At 49.7% G+C, this 13,484-nt stretch overlaps 1 protein-coding gene across 4 annotated transcripts in view; it reads left to right on the forward strand.

Moving 5' to 3' along the window:
* Positions 1 to 13,484, forward strand: part of Camta1 (calmodulin binding transcription activator 1) — an 825,029-nt gene that overhangs the window by 792,305 nt on the left and 19,240 nt on the right. For 2 of the 4 annotated variants that reach the window (XM_028757982.1, XM_028757984.1), the window contains 7 exons: positions 1,878 to 2,038; positions 5,803 to 5,999; positions 6,373 to 6,451; positions 7,108 to 7,423; positions 7,807 to 8,330; positions 12,041 to 12,228; positions 12,907 to 13,153. In XM_028757982.1, the coding sequence (XP_028613815.1) occupies positions 1,878 to 2,038; positions 5,803 to 5,999; positions 6,373 to 6,451; positions 7,108 to 7,423; positions 7,807 to 8,330; positions 12,041 to 12,228; positions 12,907 to 13,153 (1,712 nt within the window). Of the gene's footprint in view, positions 1 to 1,877; positions 2,039 to 5,802; positions 6,000 to 6,372; positions 6,452 to 7,107; positions 7,424 to 7,806; positions 8,331 to 12,040; positions 12,229 to 12,906; positions 13,154 to 13,484 lie in introns of those variants that run through there. The other 2 variants (XM_028757983.1, XM_028757985.1) reach the window with 2 other exon arrangements.

The following is a 13,484-nucleotide window of genomic DNA, read 5'->3' on the forward strand; positions in this document are numbered from 1 at the left end:
TTAGCTGACCTCCAACAGAGAAACGAGTTTCCTGTACCATTTGGGTTCCTGGGATCCAAACTCTGAAGGCCCCTCCGGTAATCTTCCCCACCCTCCCTTCATCCCAGACAGTGTTGGTTCCAAGTTACTCACATGCATAAATGCTAAGATGAAACCCTCCAAGATGGCTGTATCAACCCAAGATGGCTGTATCAAGTCAGAGCAGAGATGGGGGAGGGCTCCCATTTCACTTGAGAGCGCCATGCTTTCTGTTTTTGTATTTGTGGAGGCGACTTCAGGACTGGGAAAAGGTCTCCCTCTTGCTCTTTGGTTTAGTAAAGTAAAATGTATCTGATGGAAAGTTAATAGTTCAAGTTTCCGAGGAAGAGGTACGTTTTATCAGGACACTTCCAGCCTGTGCCTGTCTTCCTCTAATATTTCCTTCCTGGGATGTTTGGCCAGAGAGAGGAGCCATCCTTGAATGCCACTGTTTGTAAAGTAAAGCAATGGTACCTGCCTCCTGCGTTGCTGAAGAGCTGAGGCTGAAGGCTGTGGGGGAGGGGGGGTGCCACCCCGGAGTGTTGTCTTTGCCTCTAGGTCCTTCTTGCATGTGAGCCGCCCCACTCAGCAATCTGGGTCTACCTAAGGTGGCAGGGAACACTGTGGGGGCCTAAGCTTTCCAAGCTTTTCTGTGACTCGGATGGCCGTGTTCTGAATGGATCTGTGCCTTTTGAAGTTTTGAGGAGAAATGTGCTATAACTACCTTCAGCAAGGTCCTGACGACCGTGATTCACCTTGAGAAGCTGATGTCAAGAACGCTTCCTTAGGGCATAGTACATTCTGAGCATGAACCGATGTGATTCCCACTGGACAGCTGAGAATTGGGGGTGCTGTGGGTTTATCCTTGCTGTGCAGTTAGCCGGCAGGACAGCAGGGTTCCGAACAGCCCACCTCTCCTGCTTACCCTCCCTCCTCTGTGGCCCACCACTCCTTGCACAGCTTGTCTCAGGCCCTTTATTTCTGGCTTGCGTATCTGGTTTTTCTCTTCACACTGGCCAGATGTAAGGGTCACCTTTCCTGACCACTGTTGCTGGTCACATGCACTGGCTGCCTCATTTGTACACTCTGGTGGGGCTCCAGCAGCAAGAGACCTCATCTGCCCTCCTCAGTGCTCCTGGCACCCCTGGCACCATATTTACCAGAACCTGTGGCAGTAATATAGGCGCCGATGACTTTCACAATGATTTGGGGGGGGTCTTCTTATTCCTGTGGCGTACCCTGATTCTTCCTGGGTGTGTGCTAGCACACAGGTTGGGGTACGGATGTACTGTCTGGTCTTTACTTGGTGGTATAGACTCAGGCTTTCTGAATTACAGTCCCAGCTCCTGCAGTGACGGCCTGTTGTCAGAGACAGTGTACCTGTCTCTGACTGAGAGCGTTAAATTCTGTAAGGGAGCTTACACTCTCCTGCCTTCTTTCTCGAAGTCTTGCCCCACTAGCTTATATGACATCATAGCCACTTCCGGTGTCTTCCCTGGGTGGTGGTGGTGGAGTGCTGTGGGTGTGTGTGAGGGGGGGTGTTTTGTCAGATCTCCTCAGGGTTTCTGTGGGGAATTCCACAAACAAATAGTGAAGCAGGAACCCAAAATTGAGGTTTTTGACACAGGGATTTTTTTTTTCTGGTTCTTCCTCTGGGCACTGTGGGCTTCTGTAAGCGTTACGTTCTGGTGTGTGGAGGCAGCCTGCCTACCTCGCTGCGGAGATGGGCCTGTGGTAGACCCTCACTTGGCAGAGCTGCTGTGCCAGTCTTCTGGACACCACACTCACATGCTGGCATAGGCCACAGGTCAGATGCTTTTCTTCTAGAACTCAGCCTCACACCTCCTGCTCTGCCCTAGATAACCAGTTCAGGATGTCCATCCTGGAGCGGCTGGAGCAGATGGAAAGGAGGATGGCTGAGATGACCGGCTCCCAGCAGCACAAGCAGACGAGCAGCGGAGGAGGAGGTGGCGGTGGCGGCAGCGGCAGTGGGAGCGGTGCTGGAGGGGGCCAGGCTCAGGTAGGCTTCTGTTTGCTCGGTGTTTGTCCCGGTGTCCTCCCTGCTGCTGTTAATGTCATTGTCCAGAGCCCTGCTCCATGGCGCCCGTGCTTAGTTGTGAAAGAGGCCTAGGTGCAGACCGTTATCCCCCAGCCCAGTTTTCAGCTGTCCCTCTTGGTCTCAGATCTCCCTGTGTTCCCTGGAAACTGGAAGGAGCGGCCAAAGGGTGATGGTGCAGTGATGCCCGTCTGTTGGAACTAGAGTTAAGCCAGTCCCTCTCCTCCTAGTCTGTATCTCATGCCTATCTTGAGAAATTGAAGAGCATAATTCAGTCTAGCAGTCCTTAAGCCTTTTATAGCCCCTGGAAGATGAACTCAGAAAATGACCAGAAGACTGTTGTCCAGAGAGGCACAGTGTGGTGTCGATCATCTCTCGCAAAGCTTTTCATTTTCTTCTTAAATTTTATTCTCTTCATTTCTGTTTGTGTGCATGACACACGTGGGGCCCGGGGGACAGCTGCCCTAACACCTTGGTTCTGGGATTGAATGCAGGCTGTCAGGCGTGATGGCAAGGACTGCCATCCACTGAACCATCAGTCCAACCACACTTCACATACTGCACAAAATGTGTATCGCATGGCCACACAGGGAGATGGCAAAGCATTGCTGTTAAACTACTGTCCTGAAGCTGCTGAGGACATCCCATCTCGGAGATTTAAACTTTTGTAAAAACACCCCAAGATAGAAGACCCAGTGGTGTTTCTTGCCTCAGCTACTGAGTCCTTCCCTGCCTGGAAGCCACAAGGAAATCCCCTTCCTATTCTTCACTGTGAAGGATGATTTCCTGTGCAGAATTCCTTCTCTCTCCTCCCAAACCCTTCCTTCTGTTTTGTTTTGTTTTTGTTCGTGAGGCAGGGTCTCCATAGAGCACTGGCTGGCCTAGAACTCACTCTGTAGACAGTGGTGGCCTTGGACTCATTGCAGATTGGCCGTCTCTGCCTCTTCAGGGCTGAGCTCAAAGTTGTATATCACCACCACGCCTGGCAAATTTCCACTTTTGTTTGTTTGCAAACCTTGAAAATAGGAAATGCTAGCAATATTTTTATTCACTTATTTTACACACATGGGTGTTTTGCCTCTGTGTGTGTGTGTGTGTGTGTGTGTGTACCATGTGCACTCAGTGTCTGAAGAGACCAGCAGACAGAATGAGATTTCCATGGAACTGGTGTTCCACATGTGTGAGTGCTAGGAATTGACCCCTGCAAGAGCAGCCAACGCCCTTAACTGCCGAGCCACCTCTCCAGCACTGGTGTTTTTAATACTAATAACAGATGAAAGCAAAGCATTAAAAAAAATATCAGTTTTCTTGTAATGTCTCCCATCTTCAGAAATTGGTGGTTCCAGCCACATGTGATAAACTACTGTTGAGGCTAGCCTGGAAAGCAAGAGGTCTGCCTGGCCCTACCTCCCAAACACTGGTATTAAAGGCTTACACCCTTACAACCAGCCCAAGATAGCTTTGATTTTCACCTGATACTTCTAAGTTTTGTAAAGCAAGTAATCCATATATTGATGTGAGGGCCAAATGATAGGTTCCCATGAAATCCTTTTCACAGACAAACACCACAGAAAGGGAACGGTTTAGCGCATTTTCGAGCTCAGCCATACGACAGCTGGCCCTCAGCGATCTGATCCAGTGTCAACCACAACTACTGTGACTTATTCTCCTTGATTTAAGTTGTCCCCCAATAAATGATAGTGTCTACTACTTATGACAGAGATAGGGCTGTTTGTGTTTAGTCGGAAACTTTCCCTGCTTAGTCACTGGCTGACAGTTTCCATGTCTCTATAAACGTGTCTGTTAGGCGTATATAGAGCAGGCTTTCTGCCCGAGTCAAGGTCAGTCTGCTGCACGTTGCGTTGGCTTAGCCTTCTTCTGTGGAATGTTTTGACAGCTCCGGGGAAGATGACCCTGCATCAGCCGTCTGCCTTTTTAATTTTTGGAATTTTATTTTTTTTAAGATTTAAAAATAAAGAGCACTGAAGAGCAGTGTTATTTCTGTTCTATTTGGATTATGTGGAATTTATTGCCAGAAAAAAATAGGCTTTTACAATAACACCAGAGGTTAGCTAGCTAGATGTGCCGTTTTCTAAGAGCGGATTGAACTGGAGACTGCTGCCTGGCACTCAGCTTGTTGGGGTTACCAGCTTTGATTGTTATTCCTCTTCTGTTGCTGGTTTCCAGCAAGGAAGCCACAGGGCCAGCACTGGTGAACTTAGGTTCCATGGGCCCTTAACAGTTAGTAACCCTTATGGCACATCTCTCAGACTTCCTCATGTACCCCTTTTCACTTTTTAAAAGTTGGTAAGAACTTTAAAAGAAAAAAAAAAGGCTGGAGAGATGGCTCATTGGTACAGAGCCCTGACCGCTCTTGCAAAGGACCTGGGTTTGAATCCCTGTACCCATGTGGCAGCTCAGAACTCCAGTTCTTCAGGTCTGTGGACAGTGGGCACACACATGCAGACAGAACACTCCTACACGTATGAGTTCTTTCTAAAAAGTAAAAAAAAAAAAAATGGTTTTTGGATACTTTTAGGTACTTTTTGTTTTAAAAAGAAATCTCCACATTGAAGTGACACCACAGCCTTTGGCTTTAGAAGAAGCAGGAGTCAGCTATCTCTGTGGACCCAGATGGGAGCTGCCTGTGGTGGCTGCTGCCCTCCAGAGGCTAGAGGAGTTTCAGTAGTGTCGACTCCCCTGAGACCCAGCAATGTGTCTCTGTCACTATAGCTACTACAAGGATGGCAAGTCACCTGTGCCTCCACTTCCTGCAATGCTGTTTCCCTGGCTCCCCCACTCGCTCCCCTCCCTGCCCCTTCACCTCCCCCTGTAGCTGCTGCTTCTGCTTTGCCTCCTCCTGTCAACTTAAACAAAATCCTTTCTGAAATGCAACATTTCAGTAAAATATCAGTAAAATATCAGTAAAATATCAAATTCATTATTACCCATGTGAAGCTACGGTTTCCTAGATCCAAATATAATTACGTTATCTCCCTGGCCCCGTTCTCCCTCTGTAGCCTCCCAGATTCCCCACTTATTTTCTTTTAACTCCATGGCCTCTTTTTTTTCATTGTCAGTACATGCATATGTGCACACACACACACACACACACACACGTCAGTTTGTGTAATGTTAGTTGCTTCTAAGACTGCCATTTAACTGGTCCTTGTGCTCTGTCCTGGGGAGACCATTTCCCCGACTGTCACCATTCAGAAGTTGCCTGTAGTTCTTTGTGTAGGGTTGAGACCTTTGGCTTGTCTATTATATTTCTTTAAAAAAAAATTATAGGGCAGCTGGCAAGATGGCTCTGCAGACAGGATTCTGCTCTTAGAGGTGGACCCAATTTCAGTTCCCAGCACCCTTAGCGGTGGCTTTTGAAACTCTGCTCCGGGAAACCTAGCTTCCTATTCTAGCCTTCTCAGCCATACACCTGCACTCACGCACGCATTCCTACTTAATACATATGTAATAAAAATAAAATAAAACTGTGTGTATGTACATGCAAACCAGAGGACAGCTTACCGTGTACATTCCAGGGGATCAAACTGTGACCCTCACTCTTGGCAGCAGGAGCCTTCAGCCTCAGCGCCATCTTGCCATCCCCACCTCTAGTTCTTTGTTTTCACTGTTACCATGTTTTCTACTGACTGCTAATGTCATTTGTCTCACTTGCGTGGAAGAGGGCCTGGGGCCCTGGATGTAACATGTACTTTCTCATGACGTAGTGTGCGTCGGGCGCGGGGACCCTAGGGAGCTGCTTCGAGAGCCGTGTGGTGGTTGTCTGTGAAAAGATGATGAGTCGAGCCTGCTGGGCCAAGTCCAAGCATCTGATCCATTCGAAGACTTTCCGTGGAATGACCCTCTTACACCTGGCTGCTGCCCAGGGCTACGCCACCCTGATCCAGACCCTCATCAAATGGCGGTAAGGCCAGGCACAAAGGCCTTGGCCATCCCCATGTCTCTGTTTCCTGGGCTTTCCCACTGGTGGCTAGGAATCCGCTCCCTCAGTGTGTGTCATGGTCTATGAACCAGGGCTTTTTCCCAGGACAGTTCACAAGAGATCTGTGTGGTCTTGTGCCCTAGACTCCTGAGCGAGACATGAGATGTTAGGTGTTCTGCTTCCTTTGGGCTTCTGTTAAATGAAGTCCAGACTACTCTCTGAATCTAGAATCCTATTTCTTCACACTGGGGAGGCTAGGTGCCCAGTTGGTTTCACTTTCACGGGTTCTGTGTTGTCCTGGTGTTTCCTTTTGCCACTGGCTAATGCGTGGTAACCTCTGTTCTGTCCCCGACAGCACAAAGCATGCAGACAGCATTGATTTGGAACTGGAAGTTGATCCCCTAAACGTGGACCACTTCTCCTGCACTCCTCTGGTAAGGAAGAGGCTTGTTAGCCGGTCGGTGGTGGCGCATACCTTTAGTCTCAGCACTTGGGAGGCAGAGGCAGGCAAATCTCTGAATTCAAGACCAGCCTACTCTACAGAATGAGTTCCAGGACAGCCAGGGTTACACAGAGAAACCCGATCTTAAAATGAATGAATGAGAGAGAGCGATGGCTTGTTTAGTCCCCTAACCATCTCTCTAAACTGACACAAGGACTCCAAACCCCAATGGGATCTGAGAATGTCACTTAAAAGATGAGACTCAATCAGAGTATGATGGTGGTACAGACTTCTAACATAAGCTTTCAGGAGATGGAATCAGGAGGTTCCCAGGTTCAAGGTCATCCTTGACTACACACGTCAAGGCCAGCCTGGGCTGTAACGAGACCCTTTCTGACGATAATACAAAGATAAATTCTAATCTGACATAGGAAATGGAATTTATAAATTCTGGGGGTGTCAGAGAAGCACACCATTATTTCTCGTTGGAATGGGACAGTCATTAGAGAAGATTGTAATGGCACCATTTATCCAGTGGCCCCACCGAGAGTGCCCACAGAGACTAGTGTTTCTGCTGCTAGCAACAGCAGAAGGAACGTCGTTTTTCACCTCCTGTTGAGCTCCTCTTCCTGTCTGCCTGGCTTTCAGATGTGGGCCTGTGCCCTAGGGCACTTGGAAGCGGCTGTGGTACTGTACAAGTGGGACCGCCGGGCCATCTCTATCCCTGACTCTCTGGGACGGCTGCCTTTGGGAATTGCCAGGTCAAGGGGCCACGTGAAATTAGCAGAGTGTCTGGAGCACCTGCAGAGAGACGAGCAGGCCCAGCTGGGACAGGCCTCCCGGATCCACTGTGCCCCAAGCGAAGAGCCAAGCACAGACAGCTGGATGGCCCAGTGGCAGAGGGAGGCCATGAGCCCTCCAGAGATACCCAAAGGAGTCACGGTCATTGCGAGCACCAATCCAGGTACAAATTCATGAGGGTGTCGTCTGGGAACTTGCCGGCTCCCCCCTCCTCCCCCCCATTGGCTGTCTGCAGCTTCCCTTAGAGGAAGAGTCTGTAGGAAACACTTAAGGGTTGGTGGGAGGGGGCTACAGATTGCTTCTGGTTTTCCTTTAAAAATAGTTAGTGCCCCTCCCAGTATGGAAAGTCTGTTTGTGTAGGAAACACGTACTTTTTGGAGGAGGATTATCCGAGTACAGTCTATGCTGCTGGGGAGTTTTTATGCCTCAGGAACATGCCTTGCCCTCCAGCTTCGCCCTCCTTATCTCCCAGGCATAAAGTGTTAATTCTTTAGGATTCCTACTTTCATCACCTGACCTGACTGTCCTTTCTACTGTACTTTTCAGAGCTGAGAAGACCTCGGTCTGAACCCTCTAATTACTACAGCACTGAGGGCCACAAAGATTATCCGGCTCCCAAAAAGCATAAATTGAACCCCGAGCCCTTCCAGGCAAGGCAGGAGAAGCTGCTCTGCACTGCACTGAGTCCGGAGCAGCCCAATATCAGGAAGCAGAGCCCTAGGTCTAAGCAGTCTTCCCCCGAGACAATCAGCCCCAGTGAAGGAGTGAGGGAGTACAGCCGGGAAGCCTCCCCTCCCACTCCAGAGACTGCAGCTTCCCCAGCGTCTGCATCTCAGCCCGTAGTAAAGTGGAGTTCCAAAGATCTTTACATTGGTGTATCTACAGTACAGGTGACTGGAAATCCGAAGGGGACCAGTGTAGTAAAGGACGCGGCGCCTTCACAGGTGCGTCCGAGGGAACCAATGAGCGTCCTGATGTTGGCTAACAGAGAGGTGGTGAATACAGAGATGGGGGCCTACCGGGATAGGACGGAGCAGGAGGAGTGCTCCCAGCCCATGGATGATATTCAGGTAAGGCTGCTCAGGTAAGCCTGCAGAAGTTGGAGCCTCACAGCGGCCCTGGACCATCACAGTTCAGTTGTGAAAGTCATGCAGGTTTTATGTCCCCACACACCTGACCATCCCCATCCCAGAAAGAGTTCTTGGTCTTGTCTTGCTCAGGGGGGATGTTGAGTTGTCTGCTCCCCTGGGACCACATTTTCCTTCTGCAAATCAGGCACCGTGAGCAGGGCCTGACCACAGGCTCTTAACAGAGCCTTCCCTTCAGTACCAGCCCTTTGAGAACTAAACCTACCACACTCCTAATAAGTGTCCTGCTTCCTCGCATCCTGGATGGCAGCTTTACTGGTTTTGGTACTGGTTATAATAGAGTCAAGGCCCTAAAAATAGCCAGCAAGGAAGCCTGCAGGCAGGATTTGGATTATCTGAGTGACTTTGACTAGCGTGGCCGTCATCTAGCCATTGTGAAGGACATCTGTGGACATGTGAAACATGGCATGTAGTGAAAAACCCTTCAGAGCTAATAACTGATTGCCCTTGTAATGAACGTAGGAAGCAGAGTCCTCTGAGGACACTAGAGTTGTCATAGACTAAACAAGGCACCAGGCTACTAGACAAAATCCATCAAACTCAGATATGCAGAAGCAGTCAAAAGGGGCAACCAGAGAGCATGGTTTTCTATGCTCTATTCCTGAGCCTCTGTTTCCAGATTCCTCTTGAAGCATCCCCCAAAACAAAAGGGAAGATATAGAGCACCTCCCACCTGCCTAAGGGGTGATGCTGGGGTGGAAGAAGGCCACTCCCCTGCCAGCAGGTCCTAGAGAGGTATATCTGCTGGGTCACGCCTGAGCATTGCACCCTGGGGGAGCTCTCTGGCTTTCTGTGAAGGACAAGAAGCCTGCATGCCTATTACCAGTATAGCCCCTGCTCCTGGTGGGTGGCGGACCCCACCACTGATTTACCAACCACCGTGAAGCCAGGAGGGTGTCTGCCAAGTTGAGTCAAATGATACTGTTTTGGCTTCACACACTTGAGACAAACACACTCCCCTGGGCACAATCCTCAGCCCCTTTTAACTTAATCTAGAGACTCTGTCTCATGAAGTTCCCAGGCTGGTGTCAAACCTCCAACTTTGAGTGGCTAGGGTTAGAGGTACGTCCTGCCACATCCAGCATGAGTCAGTGTTGTAGACAGAAGGCTGGGTATTTTTCTATGAGCCAGATGGTGACTATTCTTGTGGCTCATTCAGAAACTTTGTTATAACCTTGGGTCTGCCATAAAAGCATGAAAGGAGCCATGGACTAAGTTACAGGGATGACCGTAGCTTCGATGTGGTAAAATTCGCATCACACAAACCAGCAGCTGGCTCCGCTCTGCCTGCTGCCATCTGCCGAGTCCTTGCTGTGGATGATTCCTGCTGGCACCTGTGGTGGTTGCTTTCCTGCTTGGCATGACAAAACCAGCCAAAGGGGGGCGGTGGTTGTTTCTGGTTCGATGTGAAGGTGTAACGCATTGTTCTGGGGAAGGCAGGGCAGCAGGAGCATGAGGCGCCTTCTCTGTGCACAGCAGTCAGGAAGCATCTGCTTGCTGGTCCTCTCCACCTTCTACTTATTTAGCCCATGACCCCTGCTCGTGGGGTGACAGTGCCCACCTTCAGAGCAGGTCTTCTCTTCTTAGTTAAACCTTTATGGAAACATTGTCACACATAGTTGTTCACTGAGGAAGATTTATCTTAGGCATTTAAAATAGGTTTTGTTGGTGGCGGGGGGTGGGGAGGGTGTCCTGATTTTTAGATTGTAAAATCCACTTTAACCCACTTTAGATAGTTGTCTGACTGTCAACAAAGTCTTAGGTCAGCTTCCTGAGTCAGTTCTGTTATCCCAACCGTACCATCCACCCAGATCTGATTTCATTCCCAGAATATTGCTTTTCTGGAGGCTTCATCCAACTGGGATGTAGTCTTCTAAGTCTTAGTGTTGCTGTGACCAAAATACCTGGTGCAGAACGGGCTAAAGAGTTTATGGCCGTTTTGAGGGCATGGCAGGGACCCACTGAGCATGCTCAGGAACCAGAACTGGCGCTATGCCTTCAAAGGCCTGCGCTTGACAGTGTGTGTTGTAGACTCTTCTGATGCTGTGATAAAACACTCTGACAAAGTCAACCTAAGGGAGAAAGGTTTATTTAGCTCACAGTTCAAGACACAGTCCATAGTGGCTGGGAGGCCAAGGCAGCTTGGAGCAGCTGCTTACCTTACAGCCAAAGTCGAGAGACACAGGTCAGTGAATGCTTCTCTGCTCAGCTTGCTTTCTTTATGGTACACAGACCTACACAGACCAGGATACCAGCCCAGAGAACAGCCCACGCACAGTAAAGACTGGTCTTTCTTCATAACTCTGTGTAGTCAGAATGACTCTCCACAGACGTGCCCAGAGGCTTCTCTCAGGTGCTTCTAGATTCTGTCGAGTCAATGACACTTACTGTCACCCTACTCCCGTCAGCAGGAGCCTACTTACTGAAGGTCTCATAGCCTCCCTGAGCAGCTCCCCACGGTGGGGAGCCAGTGCACAAAGCTTGAACCCATAGCACGGTAACTTTCCGAGCTGCCCTCATGGTCAGAGGGCAGCGCTTCCCTCTCTGTGGGGTTCCTCTCAGAACACCCATCCGCTGAGCCAGAGGATCTGGCGAAAACCTAAACTGTTGTGGTTTTGATTACTGTTTTTAAGAGATGTACAAGGAGTTTTAAAAAGACACCTCCAACCCTAAATTTTATTTTACACGTGTGAGAGGGTGCTGAGGTGAAGGTCTTCTCCCACTACACCCCACTAATGGCGTGAGGCAGGACCTCGCAGTAAGCCTCCCAGAATCCTCCTGTTTCTGCCCGTCCCACACTGACACTGCAGGCCCATGCGCTGTGCTCTGCCTTTTAATGTGTGTGCTGGGGTTAGGCTCATGTTCTCACTCCTGCATGCTGCACAGTGCTGCTTCCCAGAGCTGGGCCATAAACCTTCCCCTAAGTGTAGGAGATCCAGAAGCCAGTGGGTATAGCTGAGCCAAGGTTCTGCAGATTGCTGCTATCCATAGCTCTGGGGTTTCCCAGACAAGGAGCATGGGGAGTGGTGGGATATTGGTGAGGCAAGATGACATCTTAGGGGCTGGCAGGCTCTTGCTTGATGTTGAGAGAGGCTGATGATCTTGCAGAGGGCGCCGTGCTGGGTGACTCTCTACTCCAATTCCAGGGGATCCACACCCTCTTCTGGGCTGTGAGCAGCTGCTCTCATGCCCTCGGTCTGCTCAACTGAGCTTGGTCTCCTGGACCACAAGGTAGAAGGAGAGAACACATTCCTGTACTTTGTCCTCTGGCCATCAATAAATGTCACAATATTTTTAAGATCTTGTTTTACCTGGAACCCCCCCCATACCAGGTATGAGGTCCGTAACTGATAGATGCTGTTGATAGTAGACAGTGGGCCCAAGACAAAAGTTCTCTGAGATGTGACTAAGGTGTGAGGCCAATAATTAGAAGATAGTCAGGTCTGCGTGAGTCGCAGCCTAACTTAAAACACTATTTCAGTGCATGGTATGGAGGCGTATGTTGGCTGTCTTCCCAACCTCCATGCCCCTCCATGTCCTGTACAAGGTCGGGGCAGAAAATGGGAGTTTGAAGCTTTGGGTTTTTTGTTGTTTTTCCTGAGCTCACGTGGTCTGTGGCCTTCTGTTTGTAGGTGAACATGATGACCTTGGCGGAGCACATTATCGAGGCCACACCAGACCGAATCAAGCAGGAGAACTTTGTGCCCATGGAATCCTCAGCCTTGGAAAGAACAGATCCGGCCACCATTAGCAGTACGATGAGCTGGCTGGCCAGTTACCTAGCTGATGCTGACCGTCTGCCCAGTGCTGCCCACATCAGGTTGGAAGATTTGGAGTCTGGGATCCTCTGACCAGGATAAGGGCCTGGATTTAACTGGAGGCAGGGAGGCGAAGGGTAAAGAGAGACTTTGCCAAGGAGAACACAGGGCAGTATGCCACTTCCAGACCCTGGTTCTGCCCTCTCTCCATCTGTTGCTTCTTCCCACATCAGTGTTTATAAGCTACTATGTCATAGGGCTGGAGAGATGGCTCAGTGATTAAGAGGACTGACTATTCTCCCAGAGATCCTGAGTTCAATTCCTAGCACTCACATGGTGGCTCACAACCATCTGTAATGGAGTCTGATGCCCTCTTCTGGCATGCAGGCATACACGCAGATAGAGCACTCATATACATAAATAAGTCTTTTTAAACAAATAAACAAACAACAAAAACCTGATACTATCCCAGGATATACCTATTTTGGCCAAAGTTTCCCAGCGGTAAGGTAGCATCCTTACTGGCTTAGTATTTAGCACAGTGCTAAATTGATGCTAGGTGCTCAGTAGGAACCTCACCAAGGTGTAACTGAAGTGTCAAGTGTGTTTACCCACAAACAGTGGCTGCGTCTTACCGGCCTAGGTAGCTTCAGGTGGATCTTGTCTTATTGATTACTGGGGCATTAATTACTGGATGGTGGAGGTAGCCACTGACCGTCTTCTCTCTCTTCTTGTCTTAGGAGTGCGTACACTGAGACCCTAACTCCGTCTTCTAATGCCAGCTTGAGTCCCGCAGGCTCTCCAGCCAGTGAGGTGGCTTTCGAGAAACCCACCCTTCCCTCTGCGGCAGACTGGTCAGAATTCCTGAGTGCATCCACCAGCGAGAAGGTGGAGAATGAGCTCGCTCAGCTCACACTGTCCGACCACGAGCAGAGAGAGCTCTACGAAGCTGCCAGGCTTGTCCAGACAGCCTTCCGGAAGTACAAGGTAAAGGAGGAGTGTCTGCGTCCCACCCCTTTTCCGTGTGGTTTGTGGTTTGATAAAATGTCTATTAGAAGCTGTTATGTTGTATTATCATAAAAACTTACAGGAGCTTTAGTCAAATAAAACCAGTAGGGTGGCCCTCATCATCTTTTTGTTGGTAAGCTGACACCTCAACCCCAAAGGACATAGGGCCTAAATCAGGACCTGAGGACTGTGGGCTGCCCTGAATCCCTGGGAACCTGAGGACTGTGAGCTGTTCTCAACCCCTGGAGATCTGGAGATCTGAAGACTGTGGGCTGCCCTGAGCCCCTAGGGACCTGAGAACTGTGGGCTG

The sequence above is a fragment of the Grammomys surdaster genome, unplaced genomic scaffold (genome assembly GCF_004785775.1).
Source record: "Grammomys surdaster isolate TR1022 unplaced genomic scaffold, NIH_TR_1.0 126185, whole genome shotgun sequence".
Lineage (NCBI taxonomy): Eukaryota > Metazoa > Chordata > Mammalia > Rodentia > Muridae > Grammomys > Grammomys surdaster.